General features: G+C 34.1%; 3 protein-coding genes across 3 annotated transcripts; all 3 read left to right on the plus strand.

The window, feature by feature from the left end:
* The first annotated feature begins 2593 nt into the window (after window positions 1-2593).
* On the plus strand, window positions 2594-4822 carry LOC146959100 (uncharacterized). The gene is made up of 5 exons (XM_085740625.1): window positions 2594-2868; window positions 3001-3104; window positions 3206-3377; window positions 3658-3780; window positions 4007-4822. Exons 1-5 carry the CDS (start codon window positions 2680-2682, stop codon window positions 4535-4537), a joined length of 1119 nt encoding a protein of 372 aa, XP_085596751.1. The 5' UTR covers window positions 2594-2679; the 3' UTR covers window positions 4538-4822.
* An 8136-nt stretch (window positions 4823-12958) lies between these two features.
* LOC146959101 (cytochrome P450 CYP73A100-like) lies at window positions 12959-15258 on the plus strand. Its single transcript, XM_085740626.1, has 2 exons — window positions 12959-13888; window positions 14348-15258. The coding sequence occupies exons 1-2, from the start codon at window positions 13011-13013 to the stop codon at window positions 15078-15080; spliced, it is 1611 nt and encodes a 536-aa protein (XP_085596752.1). The 5' UTR covers window positions 12959-13010; the 3' UTR covers window positions 15081-15258.
* A 921-nt stretch (window positions 15259-16179) lies between these two features.
* Window positions 16180-19363, plus strand: LOC146959102 (aluminum-activated malate transporter 4-like). The gene is made up of 6 exons (XM_085740627.1): window positions 16180-16618; window positions 16856-16996; window positions 17257-17526; window positions 17665-17801; window positions 17957-18103; window positions 18650-19363. Exons 1-6 carry the CDS (start codon window positions 16240-16242, stop codon window positions 19253-19255), a joined length of 1680 nt encoding a protein of 559 aa, XP_085596753.1. The 5' UTR covers window positions 16180-16239; the 3' UTR covers window positions 19256-19363.
* Window positions 19364-21284: the final 1921 nt, after the last annotated feature.

A 21284-nucleotide genomic window follows, 5' to 3' on the forward strand; every position in this document is an offset into this window, starting at 1 on the left:
TATTAATTTTTTAAACACTTGAATGTCTATTTATCAATCAACGTTAAAGCATGGTTCTAAGTGAACAACCAATCATTACAAATAGAAAATTAATTTACCAACATTGTTTCTGACCGGTGAAGTGTTTTGACAGTTCAACTCACAAATCTAAAACGCCAAGACATTTCATAGACAATGACAAAAATTGCATGTGAAGATCAACTTCTTGGTGTGAACAGGGCTGCGTTGGGTTGCTTCACATTGTTTAGAAATTAGTGATTGTCGTGTCTTTAGTTAGTTTTTTTAGTCATTTGTTAATTTTTGTCAAAAAAAACTAAGGAAAAAGTTGTCTTGAGAATGATGCATTCAACTCATTGACATAACCCTTTTTTAAAATCAAACAATCAATCAATAAACCTATCAAAATTATAATTTTAAATAAAAAAAATATATAAAATTATGATGAAACCCGTGCAACGCACGGGTTATATACCTAGTAGTAGTAATAAGAAAGGGTATGTGTTTATGTCAACAAAAGAAGATGAAAGGGTATGCGTTTGTGTGTTTTTATTTTTTAATATTGCGCTGTAGTTCTCTCAAAAAAAAAATATTGCGCTGTAGTTTTTTTTAGGGGAATATTGAGCTGTAGTTATATTATTACTTTTGATTAGTTATATTTTCTAGTCTCTACATTATTTTATATTCACTATCAAAATTTAATCTTTACAAATTTTACCATAAAAGAGTGCTATGAACATTTTCTCTTTTACAATTTTAATCTTTACTAATTTAATATTTTATTTATATTTAATTGTCATATTATTGGTACGAAATTTCCATCATCGTTATTTCCTTTATACTTCTTTACTCAGTCAAAATAAAAAGGTAAACAACAACTCTGATAACGTGAAATAAGTGGAAGACCGAATGTAGGAGAATATTTTTGTTGGGAAAAACTCACGTTATTTTCTTTTTGACGTATAATAATTGTCATCTATTATGGATTAAGAATATATTTAATCATTTGCCTTATAAATTATTTCAGAAAAAAAAAAATCTTTTTCTTATATATAGACAATAAAATAAAATTTGTGCACAAAAAAAATCTTATATCTAATATAAAAAACATTATTATATCATAATTATCTTTATATTTTAAGGTGACACAGAAAAGTGACCCACAACCAACAATGGATTGATCTTAGTGGTAAGGATTTGAACCACTTAGATCATCATTATCGCCAAATCCTTACCACTGCAAAGCAAGTTTGAATCCATACTCGAGTTTATTAAATATCTCGGTAATCTTTTCTTCTTCTTAATAGATAGACGAAATTACAATAGATATTAGAGACTTAGATAAGTGGAGGAGTCAAAGTTTGAACCAGGGTCAAGACGTTTAACCTAGCAATTTATGTATTTTTTGTTAGTTGAACTATGATTTATGGACAATATCTTTTTTTCTTTGAAGAGGTATGGATAATGCCTTTGCAACCTTTTATCATCTTAATTCTACGGAGAGCTTTTATTTAAATTATGAGATCACTATACTTTTTTTAGGGGAAATCACCATACTTTTATTTATAAGGAAAATGAAATAAAATATCAAACATGTAATTATAGAAAACTTTTTTTTACCAAACTAATTATAAAAAACTTAATTAATGAGTACGTGGAAAAAATAAGTGAAGATCCAATTTGATATCTGACAACTTTTTCGCACCCAACTTATTCATCGACAAAAATAATATCCAAATTAGTTTTCAACATTTCCATACATCGGATAAACCAGTCACCGACTCATTACAACATAATGACTAATTTATCTCCGATTTAAAAAGGGTAATAGTCATTTAGTTCCTTAATGTGTAGCAAGTAGTCACAATAGTCCTTCAATGTATCAAAATTCTAAAATAGTCCCTGATTGTCCAATTTGTTAGTCAAAATAGTCCCTAAAGCTTAAATAACCCCTTAATACTCACAATAACTCTTTTGATATAAGGACTAAAATGATAATAAGTAAGTACGTATAAGGACTAATATGACAAAAGTAAGTCTATTGAAGGACTAATATGACAATATTAATGAAATATTTTAATATCAAGAACTATTTTGACTAACAAAGTGCACAATCAGGGACTATTTTGCTATTTCGATACATTGAGGGACTATTGTGACTACTCGTCACTCATTCAAGGATCAAAGTGACTATTTCTCCAATTTAAAAATAATATACATGGAACAGTAATTTTGTATTATCTTTTGTTGGGACTAAATTGAGCTGCGAGAGAATTCTCAGAGACCAAATTGAATCTTCAAGTACAATTGTTCCGAATGTTTTTTCTGGTGTAAATTCTGAGCCCTTTCTAGGAAGGTGACAACTGCCAAATGAGAGGAAATTTTAGTTTTAGCTTTGGAATGTTCACACGCCAACCGCGTAGATTCATTTAGTAACAACGACACTTTTCCTATTTGCATTAAGCCTTCTCTTATAAGCAAACAAAATACTACTATTACAATTAATTTATTTATTTATTTATTAATAAGCAATTATATTATATTATACTATACTATACTATACTATATAATAACACCTTCTAGCGTGACTGTGTCCATTGCTATGCTCTTTTGAGTTTTCTCCTTCTCGTATTTCAGCACTATACAACGTAGCAATTACGTTACGTTTGTGTGCATACTAATATGGGTAAGAAACTTGATGCATTGTTGGGTAGAAACTTCAAAACTGACAAATTCAAGCCTACTATTAACCTCGCCATATCGCGCCTCGCTGTTCTCAAGAATCAACGTAACGCACGTCTCAGACAATCCCGTTCTGATGTTCTTCAACTTCTCCAACTCCCCGATAACCATCAACGCGCTCTCCTTCGAGTAATTTATTATGATCCTTTTGTTAAATATAATTGGAGATTTGTTAGAATTAGTTTGATATTATTTAACGTAGTTACTAGTTAGTTATAAACATAATCATAATAATCTAATAATCATTCTTGCTTTGTACAGGTTGAACATGTAATCAAGGAGCAGAATATGTTGGATGTGTACGATGAAATTGAAGGATACTTCAACCTCTTGGTTGAAAGGATCCACCTCATTGCACAACAAAGGTGTGTTCCTCAGTTCAACTTCAATTGCTTGTGATTTTGTTAAAATATATTTTCGTATTTTTTAATCATGTTGATGATTTATGTTTTTATTGATGTTATAGAGAATGTCCTGATGAACTAGAGGAGGCAGCATCAGGAATACTGTTTGCGGCATCAAGGTGTGGAGATTTTCCAGAGATTCAAGAGATTCGCGCAATTCTTACTTCCAGATTTGGGAAAGAATTCGCTGCACGTGCTATTGAGTTGAGGAACAATTGCAGAGTTCATCCTAAGGTATATATTTTTTTTCATGTCATAAATCAATTCAATCAAGTTTATCATAATTTTTTAATAAGCCTCAAATGTCATTGGTACTCTAGTAATTTGTTTTGACCTTTTGTTGTTGTAGAAACTTATTGAATTTTATGGGCTAAATTGATGATCTATTTTAAGTTTTATGATTACTTATTAGTGCGGAATTTGTGTAAAAAGCAGAGAACCTTTTTGAGGAATTTTGTTTTTTTGATGTATTATTTACTTGTAATCTTATATAGTCTTTTGAGTATTTTTATAGATAATCACAAAGCTTTCTACGAGGATGCCGAGCTTAGAAAGCAGAATGAAGGTACTCAGAGAAATTGCTTCTGAGAACAATATTATCCTGCAGCTTGAACAAGTTTCTTCAACTATAGATGAGGTACAAAACTAATGTGATCTTATTGTCTATCACACTTAACTGCATGTTTAGATTGACAGTAAGTTTGGCAGAATAAGGTGCGCCACCGTGATTTTGGCGAGAACTACACTTTGTAGCTTCAACGAAATCATAGTGCCAGTATGATTTCGTCAAACTTGTTGTGGTTCTAACGATGCAATTGAACAAAATTACTAAATGAGGTTGTTGTGAATTGTGATCAATGCAGGAACAAGTAACAAAGCAGGAAAAGCAAAACCAGCAAAAATCTGAGATCAAGGAAGAAGAAAAAGTCCACATTTTAGTTAATGAAGGAAAAAGTGATGAATTTTCTGATTCCTTTAAGGGTAGGAAAAAGTATAAGGATGTAGCTGATGCAGCACAGGCAGCTTTTGAATCAGCTGCATATGCTGCAGCTGCTGCTAGAGCAGCTGTGGAACTATCAAGATTCCAATCACATGATCCTGATGATGATGACCATAATAGTTTAAGCCCTCGACCGAGAAAAGTGTTGGATGGACATGATTCTGTGAAAGCTATGTCACCGCTGAAAGGAGAAGAAGTCAATAAGAATGTTGAAGAGTTAGAGAAGGTAATTAGTAGTTCAAATTCAGGTGCTGATGAGATTGTTGATTCAATGGATGCAGAAATTGAGGGTGGATCAGGGGTTGTATTGGAATCCAAGACGCAAAGTGCACCTTTTATTGATTTGGAGAAGAAGCCATTTTCAGTGAGGACTAAAAGGGTAAAAGGTTATTGAGTAAGAATGTTTTATATGAATGTGGCATATATATGACTTGAGTTTTGCAACTATCTAAGACTAAGCATGTAAATATTTGTGTTATATTTTGGTTCCTTTTAACAATAATATGGTCAGAATTCTTTTATTTCTTTTGATGCAAACAGACTACTCATAATGTATCAAGGGATCCATACATACTGAAACGCAATCAACATAGTAATGACACTTATCATATGAAGATACCATGTTACATTGTATTTTTATTTTCGTAAAATATAATTTGCAATCCTTTAAGTTGTTTAATTGTATCGTATTACCCATTTCAGTTTTTTTGTCTCAAATATATTATTCACGTCTCATTATCCCTACACCATTACACTTTTCACGCATTCCGTTTCAAAAATACATAGGTGTTCGTTATATTATTGAAGGAGCGAAGTTGCTCACTAAATTGGCTTTTAGTGGAATTGGTTGATGGATTTTGATGGTAACAAGTACAGCAGATGGATTTTTTGTTGATTTACACCATGGAAGCTATTTTGAGGATGAAATGAGCAGCAATATTAAAACCTGAAAGTGTGGTCAATCTCATTCCAACATAATATACACTTCATGACCGATTTAAGACAGAAAAAATGTGTTAAAACTTTAAAATGATACTGGTAGTATGATATAATTAAAGGACATATTCAAGACAGAAAAAAAATTAAAGAACCAATCTGATATTTTGTCCAGCTAGTATCGCCCTCTCCCTTTTCCTCACACACCACACGAACTAGCAATCCATAAGCAAGGGCCATTCAGTATGGTCACTATAACTCCATAAAACCCCACCTCTATAGTTGGCTGCAACTGCAAACCATAAAGTTGCACCCACTCCACACGGGCTCCACTTTATAACTTTAAACCAATACTTCATGTCACCCTCAAACTCACCCAACCACCGTAGAACTTGAAGCTTAAGCTCATCTAAAACTTTTAAATTTTTGTTTCCTCTACTTGCACACTGTGGTGAGAAAGGATTCAACGACTATGTGGATTACTTTATTCATTTTGGAGATTCTATCTATGTAGGGGACTCAATTTAGCCAGGGTTAACCCGTGACAAATATATAAAGGGGTCATATTTAACCTTAGTTTAATTGTGGCCTGTGAAACATGGACACCGGACGCGACACAGACGCAAATACGTCGACATCGACTAAATTTTAAGAAAATGACATAATTAAATGTAATCATAAGTGTCTGTGTCGGATACAACACGTGGCAGACACTAAGACACACCTTCAATCAGAAGTGTCGGTGCAATAGAGATTGTGGCAAATTTTTTCGGTGATGCGCGGTAGCCTAGTTTGCACATGCTATAGGTTGGCCTTGACTTTACCTAACCAATGAGAGAATAAGCCAAAGATTCATAACCTAGTATTCTTTTCTATCTCTTCTATTCAAATCCAGGAAATTTTTTCCATTAGATTAACAACAATATTTTTTGAAGTATGGATACTCCACAATTCATGTGCATCACATCGTGAATGTACTTGAATCGTGTAATATATAGCTGAGTAGACCTATGATTAGTACAATCATTGCAACTTATGGATATGATTAGAACATGCAAAGTCCTCTTTTATAATGGAAATTGGATTAGTACAGTCGAGATAGGTGCAAGGGTGCAATTAGCATCTCAGTGCTGTCTAATTAAGATTAGGTGGCGGTTCAAATCTTAATACATTTTATTTTTATTTAATATAAAATTTAGGTTAAAATATGACAAGTCATAGATTACTGACAGCATGCTGGCCCTAACTGCACAAAAGCCTAATCCTTCACAAGCTATTCCTCTCCGGAAATAATTGTGGGGGAGAGAGGAAAGGATGAAGAGAGGAAACAAATATGGAGAGGAGAGAAATAGTATTACACAATCAATGTGAAGATGATACCTTGGAGCACAAGCTAACTCACAACAAGGATGAAGCAAATAACTTGGAGAGCAAGCAAGGAACTCAAGCTTAGTGATTAGGGTTTATTAGATACAGTCATCCTATAGTTACTATGATACACCCTATTTCATGTATAAATAAGCTTGTAATCATTTACCAATCAATACAATTTGACACTTCATTCATTTGTTTTCTACTTGATAATATGGTATCAGTTTCTCTCTTCAAGAGAGAGAAAGTTAGTTACGATCCAGATCTAACCGTTTTCCGCCATTAAAGCTTGAAGCTCAAGCTTTATTGTTGCTCTGTTTTCTACATTTTTCTTTGCGATTCATTCTAGTTTCGCTATCTTCTTCTTGTTTCTGTTCTCAATTCTTCATTGAGATTCTCTTTTTCTTCTCATTTCTCGCGATTCATCACCTCTGTTTCTTCAATTCTTAGCATTTTCCTTGATTAATCATGGTTCGTAATCAACGTGAAGATACTGAATCTCCGTTTTACGTTCATCCAAGTGAAGGTCCTCACTCTGTGATAATTTCACCAAAATTCAACGGTTCCAATTATCTTGCATGGAGTAGATCTATGCAGTGTGCACTTGGAGCGAAGAATAAACTACCTTTCATCAATGGCTCTCTTCCAGTTCCAGATGATGATGATCTTAACAAAAATGCTTGGGAAAGGTGTAATCACCTTGTGCAGTCTTGGCTCATTTCTTCGGTTTCAGATTCCATTGCACAAACTATAGTTTTTCATGACACAACTTTTGATGTTTGGCAAGATCTCAAGGAAAGATTTTCAAAGGTTGATCGTATTAGAATTGCAAATCTGCGTTCCTCCATTAACAACCTCAAGCAAGGTTCAAAATCTGTTTTGGAATACTTCACTGAGTTGAAAGCTTTATGGGAAGAGCTTCATTCACATCGTCCCCTTCCTAATTGCATTTGTCCAGTTCAGTGTAGGTGTGCTGCAATGAGAACCAACAAGGAATATCGCATTGAAGATCAAATTATTCAGTTCCTAACTGGCCTCAATGATCAGTTTTCAGTTGTGAAAACTCAAGTTCTTTTGCTTGATCCTTTACCTTCCTTGAACAAAGTTTTCTCCTTGGTAGTTCAGGAAGAAAGTAACAATGTATTAGTTCCTTCCCTTCCTTCTCTGGATGAAGGTTCAGTTCTTGTGAATGCCTCTGATGCTAGAAGGCCACAAGGACGTGGAAGAGGTTCATTCAATAAACCTTCCACTAGATATTGTTCATTTTGCAACAGATACAATCATACTGTTGAATATTGTTACCAGAAACATGGTTTTCCAAATAAACCTCCCAATCAGTCTCCCAATACTGGTAATTCTCAAGCTAATGCTTCTTCAGTGGAGCCTTCTGATGCAAGTAATGCTTCTGGCAGTGTTTCTACTGGTTCTGGTGGTATTGGCAATGTTTCTAGTTCTATTGGTTTGGCTCAGGATCAGATAAATCAGCTTGTATGTTTGCTTCAGCAAGCAAATTTGTTTTCCTCAGCCTCAACTCCCTCTCCTAGCCCCACCACCAACCATGTGAATGTTTCTCATCACATTACTCCTGAATACTCTGCTTCCTCTTCTTCTGCAGGTATATATAGCATCAATTCCTGCTCTTTACCTTCAACTTCTTATTGGCTTATTGATTCAGGTGGTAATGAGCACATTTGCAGCCATTTGTCTCATTTTTCTTCATTATATTCCATTAAACCTGTCTATGTTAATCTACCTAATAACACTAATGTTGTCATCAATCAAGCTGGTACTATCACTTTTAGTCCCCATTTTTATCTTACCAATGTTCTCTATTGTCCAACTTTCAAATTGAATCTCATGTCTGTTGCTAAAGTTTGCAAATCTCTATCATGTGTTTTTCATTTCTCTGACAAACAATGTCTTATACAGGACACAATGTCATTGAAGATGATTGGTTTGGCTAGTCAGCATGATGGATTATACAAGTTTCATAGTTCCAATTTAGCATCTGTTAATTCCATTTCTAGCACAATAAATGTACCTTGTACTCCTATTTCTGATATTTCTTGTAATTCAAGTCAGTTTATCCCTGTTAAAGCCTTATGGCATTTTAGATTGGGACATTTATCCCATCAAAGAATGGATAATATGTCATCTTTGTACTCTTCTATTGTTAATAATAATAAAGCTGCATGTGACATCTGTCACTTTGCTAAACAAAAACACATTCCCTTTCAATCTAGTTATTCTCATGCATCTTCCAAATTTGAATTGTTGCACCTTGATATATGGGGTCCTTTATCAGTTACATCTGTTCATGGTCATAAGTATTTTTTAACTATTGTTGATGATCATAGTAGATTTCTATGGATCATTTTACTTAAGTCTAAAGCTGAAGCTTCACATCATGTTAAATCCTTCATTATCATGATTCAAAATCAATTTAACATCACCCCTAAAATCATCAGGTCTGATAATGGACCAGAATTCATGCTTTCTGACTTTTATGCCTCTCTTGGTATTTTACACCAAAAATCTTGTGTTGAAACTCCTCAACAAAATGCAAGAGTTGAAAGGAAACACCAACACATTCTCAATGTTGGTAGAGCCCTTCTATTTCAGTCCAAACTCCCTCCTTCATATTGGTCTTATGCTGTTCTTTATGCAGTTTTCCTAATCAATAGAATCACCACTCCTGTTCTTAAAAATAAATCTCCATTTCAAGTTCTATATCAAAAACTTCCTGACATATCCTCTTTCAAAGTATTTGGTTGTCTATGCTATGCTTCTTCATTACAGGCCCATAGAACCAAATTGCATCCCAAAGCCAGAAAATCCATATTCCTTGGTTATCAATCTGGTTATAAGGGTTTCATTCTCTTAGACATGCATTCTAGAACCATATTCATCTCCAGACATGTCATTTTTCATGAGCACATCCTTCCTTACCCCAGCACTTCTGCCTCTATCACTTCTCAATGGGAGTATTTTTCTTCCTCTCCCACTTCTATTTCTCCTTCACCTGATATCACTCCTGCACCTCCCATAATTGTTGATGACCCACCTTTCACTCCTTCTCATGATAGTATCACTCCTCCTCCTCCCATTTTACCTGTTTCCACTAGACAATCCAATAAGATCTCCCATACTCCTGCTTATTTGCAAGATTATGTGTGCAATAATGTTTATACTTCTTTATATCCTATTACCAATTATATTTCTCATCATAAGTTGTCTAACCAACATTCTTGTTTTGTTAACTCTTTACATTCAAACCCTGAACCTAAATCCTTCTCTGAGGCAAACAAATTTGATTGTTGGAGGCAAGCTATGCAAGCTGAATTATCTGCTCTTGAGTCAACTGGTACCTGGAAACTTGTTGATCTACCAGACCATGTCAAGCCTATTGGTTGTAAATGGATATATAGAGTCAAGTACCATGCAGATGGCTCTATTGAAAGGTACAAAGCCAGACTTGTGGCTAAAGGGTACAACCAGATTGAAGACATTGACTTCTTTGACACCTTCTCTCCAGTTGCCAAGATGACCACAGTGAGGTTGGTTCTTGCTCTGGCCTCTATAAATCACTGGAATTTACATCAGCTTGATGTAAACAATGCTTTTCTCCATGGTGAATTGCAAGAAGATGTTTACATGACTCTTCCACCAGGTGTCACATCTCCCAAACCAAATCAGGTGTGCAAGCTGATGAAATCATTATATGGTCTCAAACAAGCTAGCAGAAAATGGTTTGAAAAGTTAACATCTGTATTACTGCAGCATCATTACATACAAGCACCATCTGACCATTCCTTGTTTATCAAGAAAACTGCTTCCTCATTTACAGTTTTACTGGTGTATGTAGATGACATTATTCTTGCTGGAGATTCTTTGACTGAGTTTGATCACATCAAATCTGTTTTACACAATTCTTTCAAGATCAAGAATTTAGGTCAACTCAAATATTTTTTGGGTTTGGAGGTTGCTCATTCTCAACAGGGTATCTCATTATGTCAGAGAAAATATTGTTTGGATCTCTTATCTGATTCATGCTCCATCAATTCAAAGCCTGTTTCAACACCTTCTGATCCATCCATCAAACTTCACCACGATTCCTCCCTTCCATATGATGATATCCCTTCTTACAAAAGGTTGGTAGGCAGGTTACTTTACTTGACCACTACTAGACCAGACATAACGTTCATTACTCAACAACTTAGTCAATTCCTCTCCAAACCAACTCAAACTCATCATCATGCTGCTTTAAGGGTTCTCAGATACCTCAAAGGCTGTCCTGGTAAAGGTCTTCGTTTCCCCAGATACTCCTCTTTACATTTGCAAGGATTTTCTGATGCTGATTGGGCAGGGTGTATTGACACCAGAAGATCCATTAATGGCCAGTGTTTCTTTCTTGGACATTCCCTAATCTCTTGGAGAACCAAGAAGCAATTGACTGTATCCAGATCCTCTTCAGAGGCTGAATATAGGGCTCTAGCTTCTGCTGCTTGTGAACTGCAGTGGCTTCTTTACTTGCTCAGAGATTTACATGTTACTTGTCATAAACCTCCAGTGTTATTTTGTGACAATCAAAGTGCTCTTCATATTGCTGCCAACCCTGTTTTCCATGAAAGAACAAAACATTTAGATATTGACTGTCACATTGTCAGAGAAAAGCTTCAAGCTGGTGTTTTAAAGCTTCTGCCTGTGAATTCCAAAGACCAGATAGCTGATTTATTCACAAAGCCCTTGTTGCCTCAACCTTTTGGTATATTACTATCCAAGCTGGGTTTGCTAGACCTCTATCAACCTCCAGCTTGTGGGGGGCTATTACACAATCAATGTGAAGATGATACCTTCGAGCACAAGCTAACTCACAACAAGGATGAAGCAAATAACTTGGAGAGCAAGCAAGGAACTCAAGCTTAGTGATTAGGGTTTATTAGATACAGTCATCCTATAGTTACTATGATACACCCTATTTCATGTATAAATAAGCTTGTAATCATTTACCAATCAATACAATTTGACACTTCATTCATTTGTTTTCTACTTGATAATAAATAGCAATATATTTTTGTCGTAGATAGATGGAGAAAATGAATTGAGAGAGAGGAACATATATATGTGACCCTTTTAGTAGATGCTATGAGGAGCAAATGTAACTTTAAAAGAAAAACTAAGCGCCTGTTTGAAACACTTTTTAAAAACACTTTTTTAGTTTTTAAAAATTAAAAAGTTAAAAACTTGTTTGACTACCTATTTTTAAAATATAATTTTTGAAAAGTGTTTTGGGTTTTTTAGTTTTGGAAACTAAAAAAGTGAAAGAGCTAAAATGGATTTTGCTTTTCTGTTCTTAGTTTTTAAAATAGAGTAAAAAATAAGAAAAGTGAAAACACGGAGAAAAGTGTCACTTTTCTCAATGGCATAGTTGTAAAAATAATAATAAATTTCTCAATGGCTTAGTTTTTAAAATAAGAAAAACTAAGCCTCCTATCTGCTTTCTTTGTAGATATAATTTTTTGGACCAAGTAATTAAAATTGGACTAACCACTCAGCCGGCGGCAAAGATACTATAGTTCAAGGGTTCAATTGTTCAACTTTGGTCCCACCACGGTCAAATTAGGGTAAAGGATAAAAAAAGAACTAAGACAAAGGTTAAACATGTGTCCTAAAAACGCATGCTAAGAAATTTAAAATAGAATTAATTATTTTAAAAGTTGTGCATTCAAGTTTATTTAAATTTTTATAGTCAAAATTTTGTTTTTTTTTATTAAAAACTTCTAATTTTGGATTCTTTAATAGTCTAAAAAAAATGTTACAAGTAGAATATTGAATTCAAAAGTTTCGTCCAATGGTAAAAACGACATTATCCTCCAAAAGGTCACTATCTACTAAAAAGTTTGGTCCAATGATAAAAAAGTCACTATTTTGGCACTATCCTAACTATAATATTGACCAATTAATTACACATACCATCTAATCAAGTCATTTCATGATGCCTAGATTAATTTCTAAATAAATTTTTTGAGGGAATTAATTTCTAAATAAATATAATTTGATTAAATGTATGTGTAAAAAAAAATTTACACAGCATTTGTATATAGAAATTAATCTCGACTATATATTGGACAATATTGAAACATTGTTTATATTCTACGTACCCACGGTTGGGTGGCTTGGCTTGACCGAATGGTTGCTCATGTCTGCAAGTAATTTTATTTCATTTTTTATTTTGACAAAGTAATTTTATTTCATAGTCTCACCAAACTCTGCGCTTTGACTTCAAAAAATGGCTTACTTTATTCACCAACTATTAGTATAAACTATAAACTATTATATACATATTCACATTCCTCTAATTAATCCTTCCTACCTTGGTTTGAAAATTTGAAATACTAATAGAGATAGAGCCCATGGATTCATCACAAACCATGGAACACACACACACCTACACACCTACCTCGTGACTCCCAACATATATAAACAATCTCATTCCTTAATCCAACCCATCACAATTCTTCATCCATTCAAATATCTTTTACTACCTCACAAATCAAAACATGACTCTCCTTCAACTCACAAAGAAACCAATAATATTTTTCACTCTTTTTGCAATGCTCATTCCAATAATTACTACAAAACTCTTTTTTACACCCTCTCTCTCAACCTCCATTGCTTGTGTCTCTCCCATAATCTTATTATTTATATACCTAACTCATTCCAATTCAAACAGCCACAAGAAAAATTCTTCACCTCCAAGCCCTTTTTCTGTTCCTATATTTGGAAACTGGCTTCAAGTTGGCAATGATCTCAATCATCGTATGCTTGCATCCATGTCACAAACTTATGGACCACTTTTCCTACTCAAACTTGGTTCCAAAAACTTGGTTGTTGTCTCTGATCCAAACCTTGCCACACAAGTTCTTCATTCACAAGGTGTCGAATTCGGTTCTCGTCCTCGCAACGTTGTCTTTGATATCTTCACTGGTAATGGACAAGACATGGTTTTCACTGTCTATGGTGATCACTGGCGCAAAATGCGAAGAATCATGACATTGCCGTTTTTCACTAACAAAGTTGTCCAAAATTATAGTAGCATGTGGGAACAAGAGATGGATTTGGTAGTTCAAGACCTAAAGGCTAATGACATTGTTAAAAGTGAAGGCATTGTAATTAGAAAACGTCTTCAGCTGATGTTGTATAATATCATGTATAGGATGATGTTTGATGCCAAATTTGAATCTCAAGAAGATCCTTTGTTTATTCAGGCTACAAGGTTTAACTCTGAGAGAAGCCGTTTGGCACAGAGTTTTGAATATAATTATGGTGATTTTATTCCCTTGCTTAGGCCATTTTTGAGAGGCTACCTTAACAAGTGCAAAGACTTGCAAACTAGGAGGCTTGCATTTTTCAACAACTACTACATTGAGAAGAGGAGGTAAGTAATTGATCTATTAATATTAGTCAAGTTTCTTGTCTGGATTTACAGCTTAATTAAGTGCTTATTGCATAGGTGCTTAACTGCTTATGATATAGGTGCTTAAATATAAGTTTTTTTTTTTCTCATAGAGAGAATTAGAAATAAGTTGATAATAGCTAACGGACATGTCATAATTTGTTACCATAAACTATTCCAAATAGTCTCAAATACTTATGCCAGTAGATAAACTCAAACGTGTTCTCTGAAGCGGTCTCACAAGTGTGGTTAACCACGAAATTGAGGATCACGTAAACATAATGCAACACCTTTACACATAGATCCAATCACAATTCACCCTATTGGCATTTTGTTATACTACCAAAAATACATCCACAAAAATCCATATTAATTATATAATTTTTTTCAACTGATTTTCCATTTATATGTAACATAGAGTATTTTTTTTTTCTTCTCCAGAAAAATAATGGCAGCCAATGGGGAGAAGCATGAGATAAACTGTGCAATTGATCATATCATAGATGCTGAGATGAAAGGTGAAATAAGTGAAGATAATGTGACTTACATAGTAGAGAACATTAATGTTGCTGCAATAGAGACAACACTATGGTCCATGGAATGGGCAATAGCAGAGTTAGTGAATCATCCAGAAGTTCAAACCAAAATTCGTGATGAGATATCAAAAGTGCTTAAAGGTGAACAAGTCACAGAATCAAACTTAAACCAATTACCATATTTACAAGCTACATTGAAAGAGATATTGAGATTGCATACACCAATTCCATTGTTAGTGCCACACATGAACCTTGAAGAGGCTAAGCTAGGAGAGTACACTATTCCAAAAGAGTCTAAGGTAGTTGTTAATGCTTGGTGGCTTGCAAATAATCCATTATGGTGGGAAAAGCCAGAGGAGTTCAGGCCAGAGAGGTTTATGGAAGAAGAAAATGGAATTGATGCTGTTGCTGGTGGAGGGAAAGTTGATTTTAGGTTTGTGCCATTTGGTGTTGGAAGAAGGAGTTGTCCTGGAATTATACTTGCATTGCCAATATTGGGATTGGTTATTGGAAAGTTGGTGTCAAATTTTGAGATGAAGGGTCCAAATGGGACAAAGATTGATGTTAGTGAAAAAGGTGGACAATTTAGCTTGCACATTGCCAACCACTCCACTGTTTTGTTCCATCCAATTAATTAGAAGCATGAAGAATAAGTCTCAATCAAGCTCCCAATGCTTTCTTACAAGGATTTTTTTTTTCTTTCTATTTTGATTTTTGCATGTAATGTTTGATCATAAAGGAACTTTCAATTAAGTTGTTATCACTACTCATTGTCATTGGTATAATATACATAACTTTTGTTCTTCTTTTGTAAAACTCTTTCTCTCTAAGCTGTTTGCCTGTTTTCCTTCCCACTCTTAAGATTTTAAATTTTTTATTGCATACTATATCAATTTTTTGAATGAGTCAAATCGAAATCGGTACCCCGAGATTTATATGACATTTTTTGTTTTCTGCAAGTACAATATAAGAAAACAGAAATATAATAAGGTACTCCTCCCTTAAAAAAAAAATAGGTACTCCTTGTTACAATAATAAAAGAAAGATAAAAACATATACAAAGTGATAGTAAAAAAAGTATAAAAAGTTAAAATAAAAATTTTATAAAAGAAATTAAGATTGATAATATTTTTGGGTAAATGTATAGACTATAGTGCTTATAGGACAACACTTGGGTGACATAATATCACCGTGACATTAAATTTGGGCCACACAACACACATTATCATTTGCATCTGGGCCACACAACACATCCATGGGTACATTTGCACGGTGACATTATGTCACCCAAGTATTTTCCGTGCTTATATACCCCATTATCCTATACTATCTATACATCCATCCACAAGAACAAAACTAGCTAGATTCTTACGAAGGAACCAAATATATAGAAAAAATAAAATATATTTTTATGAATAATTTTCGTTACCGACAAAGCTCTCTATGTGTAGAGTTTGAAAGTGCGAAAACAAGAAAAATGAATTTATCCATCAAATGATAATTTCTTGTATTTCCTATTTCTACTAATTTTTCACAAATAAACTTGGGTAGCTAAATCTACCTATCTAAATATAAAAATAGACTAAATTATAAAATAAATAAATGAAAAAGGAGTAATATGTAGTATGTGGTTTGAGAGAAAAGTTCAAAAGACAATAGCGAAAGAATGGCGGGTCTTATGGTCTTCCTACTCTTGGGCACTCCCCAAACAGGACATAACCTTCATTTTCTCATTCCTTCATTCAACAACAACAACTGTGTCTGTGTCTTTGTCTCTGTTCTTTTGATCCCAACAAAATGCAATCACATGGAACGTCAGCAACAAGAATCGGTTCCTTCAGACACAGTATCTTAGAAAGGAGCAGAGAGAGACTCCTTGCTAAAAAAGAATACACTGATGATGATTTCAACTTTAACGATACCGTCCCCAAACGCAGTTGTTTCGATCTTGACGCTCTTTCTCAACGCGTTGTCAACATTCGTAATGGCTCTCGTGATTTCATCCAAAAACTCTACGAGATGGGTCGTTCTGATCGACGTAAAGTTATTTTTGCCATGAAAGCTGGTTTAACTTTGGCTCTTGTTTCTCTTTTCATTTACATTAAGGAAAAACAACTTAGCAAATACTCTATTTGGGCTATTCTCACTGTTGTCGTTGTTTTCGAATTCAGCATAGGTAGGAATCTATTCTATTCAACCACCAACATAAAATGATTGTGTCGGTGTTGTGCCAATGTCACATACACCAACACATGTTAGACATTGAACATGTTTTCAATCTGAGGTGTCGGGACGATATAGTTGTTACTTATTATTATTGTTGTGACAAAACGAAATATTATGTGATTTTTTTTTTTTTTAAATAAGGTTTTGTTTAATGAAAAAGTTAACTTTTTTTTCTTTCTGAGATTAGGTGCAACCCTTAACAAAGGGTTCAATCGTGCTTTGGGAACAATTTCAGCAGGAGTGCTTGCTATAGGGATTGCACGATTATCAGTTTTAGTTGGTGGAGCTTTTGAGGAGCTTCTTATTGTCGTAGCTATTTTCGTTGCAGGTTGGATTTTATTTTTCTTTCTTAAGCTGAATGGAAAATTGAGGATTGATGCGTGTGTGTGTTATCATATATATGTTGTATGAAATACCGACACATACAAGACACTGACACGTTGACACCAGTAATAAATGGAGAGCATGTAATTATTGAACATAACTACATGTATCAGTGTTGGGCAGTGAGTCAGATACCTGACATGTCTTCAACTTGAAGTGTTGGTGCTACATAGTATATGATTGTATTGTTGTGGGGATTTGCAGGGTTTTGTGCAAGTTTTATGAAGCTATATCCTGCAATGAAGACTTATGAATACGGCTTTCGTGTGTTTTTGTTAACCTTTTGTATTGTGTTGGTGTCTGGAAGAGATGGAAAGCAGTTTTTCACCACTGCTTTTTATAGATTGGTTCTTATTGGTGTTGGTGCTGGTTTGAGTTTGTCTGTTAATATTTGCATTTACCCTATTTGGTCCGGAGAGGATCTCCACAAATTGGTCGTCAAAAATTTCCACGGAGTTGCTGCATCTTTAGAAGGTTAATACTCGTTTTTTCATATGTTTCCCGTTTTCATTTTCAGAAATTCGTTTGTGCTGTTTAATTTGTGTGACTTTTCTTCAGTTTGTTCTATAGATGCTAACTTGCTAGGTTGGTATTTTGTGGTAATTTTCTTAGGTTGTGTAAATGGTTACCTACAATGTGTTGAATATGAGAGGGTGCCATCCAAAATTCTCGTATATCAAGCCTCTGATGACCCTCTTTATCGCGGTTATAGAACAGCAGTGCAATCATCAAGCCAAGAGGAGACTTTGGTATTCTCATTTGTGTTTCCTTTTCCCTCTTTTCCAACAACTCACTTAAATGTGTAATTAATCCTTGATATATAAATACAATTTGGGAAGCGATTACTTAAATGTTTTCTAATCCTGTCTAATATTCATTCTTACTTATTTGGACCGTTGCACAGTTAGATTTTGCATTGTGGGAGCCACCTCATGGTCCATACAAGATGTTCAATTATCCTTGGAGAAGCTATGTCAAACTTAGTGGAGCATTGAGGCATTGTGCTTTCATGGTCATGGCAATGCATGGATGCATACTTTCAGAAATACAGGTATAAGAAGAACTTCTCTTTTGTGATTTGTGTCTCATTTAAGCTTCTCAGTCATTTCTGTTTTTTTATGCTTGATAACCGTTGTAAGGAGGAAAGCATTTGTCCATGTATGAACATGTGGTTAATTGTAAATTTATATGTTCCCCATTATAAATTTTATGAATTGTTTTATGACAATAGTTTGCTTAATCATACATTCTTTCATTCCTCTGTACTCCCAAAACACTTAGCAACATGATATCTTTGCTTGTTCATTTTGATAATTGTTTGGAATTAACCACGATGAGCGTGAAGAACTTAATGTTATAACTTTATTTTGTGCATGTTCACTTCTTTTTTGGTATAGAATTACATAATGGCACAAGTCAACAATATATTTACTCAAATACATTTTCAAGTGCAGACCCTATAATTGTGGAATGCAGACCAACAATTATGAAAATTTTCTTGGTTCACTGCTAAATACCGCAAATTTTCTATATTACTACGGAAAATAATGCTTATTTATAGGAATGTCTTAATTTATATATATTGTTAATGTCATAGGCACCTCCAGAAAAGAGGTTGGTATTCTTTCAAGAACTTCAGAAGGTGGGTGCTGAAGGAGCTAAAGTACTGCGTCAACTAGGAAGCAAAGTAGAAAAGATGGAGAAGCTAAGCCCACGTGACATTCTGTTAGAAGTTCACGAGGCAGCCGAGCTATTGCAGATGAAGATTGACAGCCATTCATTCCTTCTAGTCAATTCAGAGAACTGGGAAGCTGTAAGACAACACCAGGCTAAAGGAAATGGACAATCTGACAATTTGATCGATGAGAGTAAGAAGTCATCGTCAAAGCAGTCATCGACGAATGAACTAGTGGACGATTCAAAACTTAATATAAGCATACAAGATTCGCTGCCAGAGTCGAGTTTTACACAGACCATGAACAAGGGCTTAGTATCATGGCCTCAACTCTCTTTTTGCGGTGATGCTATACTGAATGAGCCAGAATCTAAAGTTTATGAAAGTGCTAGCTCTTTGTCTTTGGCTACATTTGCTTCACTTTTAATCGAGTTTGTTGCAAGACTTCAAAATCTTGTGGATGAATTCCAAGATCTTGGTGAGAAGGCTAATTTTAAAGATCCCTTTGATGAACCTATATTGAAGTGAAGTAGTTGGGCTTAGTCACACTTTAGACATACATGGCTTTATAGGCATTGAATTTGACATGGATATTTTGTTTCATTTATTAAAAAAATACAAATTTGAAATGGTAAATTCATTTTTTCCCCTTTGTGTTTGTAGATTGTAGAGGTGTCTCTTCTAGCCACTAATAAGTTCTGAATTATGAGTTTCTATTTACAAAGATTCTTGTATAGGAACAAAATTAAGTTGGTAAGACTTGAAGAATGCTTATAGTAAGGATTTAGACAAGTGAAGTGATACATAAGCTTTACCTTTCTAGAAAAACATTTAATATAGAATTTATGAAGTCTTGAGTTGACGCATAATGTAAGTTTAAAATTAAGGGTATAGGATGCTTCATTTGGTTCAAAATTTAGTAGTAAAATAAATGTTCTATTCTATAACCCAAAGTTGAATGTTGTTCATTTATTTGTTTTTGTTGCAAGGGCAAAAATCAAATCTAATTGCTACACTTTGCAATAACTAGACTCTTGTATAATCTGTGTTTGGTTTGCACTTTACAGTTACACAAGTACTCAAACTTAAAAATTGACCAAGAGCAACAAGAAAGTTCCATTTCTGTTCACATGTCTTGGAGGGTGTAGCATAGGCAAACCAAATATAGATTTATAAGATATCACCAACATTATCCACAAGAAAATAAACACAAATTCTTTAGACAAACAAATTCTATTTGGTATAGGATCATCTTGATGACAAGTATGAATTTGACTCCAATTGGGATCCAGTGGTAGAATCAAAGTTGTCAAAGGAAGCATGGCCCTATCGAGGTGTTAGTAAATGAGAATATAATTTGTTTTTTGAGTAAGAGAATATAAATTTTTTAAACCCTAAAACAAATGTAAAGTTCTCAATGAAGAACTCCTAAAGAAAAAGTTTTCAGTGGAATGAAGAAACTCACAAATTTTATTAATCTTCCAGTTCTATTTTTTTAGGAGTACGTGAGTTTTCTATTAATAGGCTAAGCATTATATACAAGAAATAAATTTTCATTATCATGCATTTACCAAATACAAAATAAGAGCATGTACATTACCTTAAAAATAGACATAAACATGATAGTAAAATCCTACTGACGACTAAGGAAGTCACTTAATCTCATCAACAAACTTAAGCACAAAATAAGACGCACAGGTTAAAAATCAAATAACAAAATTGGATTTCATTATTAGCCAAATAGTAATAGTCATACACGGTAAAGTCAATAAAAATTTCACAAAAACAATAAAATTCAAGAGAGGGCTTGAACCCTCGTAAGAGTGAAGAAATTACAGGACACCACTTGTGTACCATTAGGATACCAATGTTATATAATATTGGTCAATGAAGGTGTGCCACATAGCACTTTACATGCATATCTTTTATATTTCCTCTTTAGACCTTCCTATGTGACACACCTTCATTAGCCAATGTTATATAACATTGGTATAACCTAAGCTAGCAAAGAGTTTGAATTTCATTTGTGTTTGTACTGTTAGATTGTTGCGGCCTATACTTATTTTTCTGCTGAAACCCTTTTACACAGAAGCAAAAGAAGACATTCCCTACACAACTAAGGTTCTAAAACTTTTGGTTTTGAAATACCCTTTTTGGAACGGGTGATGATGACCTCTAAATCCTTAGGATTAGCTTGTGTGATATGTTTTTTTTTGCTTTTTGGCTATAAAGCCCCGATACTTAAAAATGGATGACTTATCGTATCCCCTGCGTATCCTGCACCGATACCTCCCGATACGTATCAGAAGAGTATCCAAAGATTAAATTTTATTTTTTAAAAAAATAATTATCCGATACTTCCCGATACGTATCAGGAGAGTATTCGATAATTATCCTGCACTGATACCTGCCCCGATATTTCCCAATTAATGTTAACTAAAATAACTTAACTCTTGGGTACTGATGTGTTCTTTTTTGGATATAGTGCTTCTTTTTTGGATAGATATAGTATAACACTAACAATGTTCCTTTTGGATATAATATAGGAGTGATGGTG

This window comes from Medicago sativa, chromosome 1 (genome assembly GCF_051527215.1).
Source record: "Medicago sativa cultivar Bolivia chromosome 1, Bolivia_mono, whole genome shotgun sequence".
NCBI lineage: Eukaryota > Viridiplantae > Streptophyta > Magnoliopsida > Fabales > Fabaceae > Medicago > Medicago sativa.

Bases quoted from the DNA above. Each gene is read 5' to 3' on its own strand.
- LOC146959101 (XM_085740626.1), top strand. From the start codon at position 13,011: ATGACTCTCCTTCAACTCACAAAGAAACCAATAATATTTTTCACTCTT. The intron at 13,889-14,347 runs GTAAGTAATTGA...TTTCTTCTCCAG, and splicing joins TACTACATTGAGAAGAGGAG to AAAAATAATGGCAGCCAATG.
- LOC146959100 (XM_085740625.1), top strand. From the start codon at position 2,680: ATGGGTAAGAAACTTGATGCATTGTTGGGTAGAAACTTCAAAACTGAC. The intron at 3,105-3,205 runs GTGTGTTCCTCA...TTGATGTTATAG, and splicing joins CACCTCATTGCACAACAAAG to AGAATGTCCTGATGAACTAG. The intron at 3,781-4,006 runs GTACAAAACTAA...TGATCAATGCAG, and splicing joins TTTCTTCAACTATAGATGAG to GAACAAGTAACAAAGCAGGA.
- LOC146959102 (XM_085740627.1), top strand. From the start codon at position 16,240: ATGCAATCACATGGAACGTCAGCAACAAGAATCGGTTCCTTCAGACAC. The intron at 17,527-17,664 runs GTTAATACTCGT...TAATTTTCTTAG, and splicing joins AGTTGCTGCATCTTTAGAAG to GTTGTGTAAATGGTTACCTA. The intron at 18,104-18,649 runs GTATAAGAAGAA...TTAATGTCATAG, and splicing joins GCATACTTTCAGAAATACAG to GCACCTCCAGAAAAGAGGTT.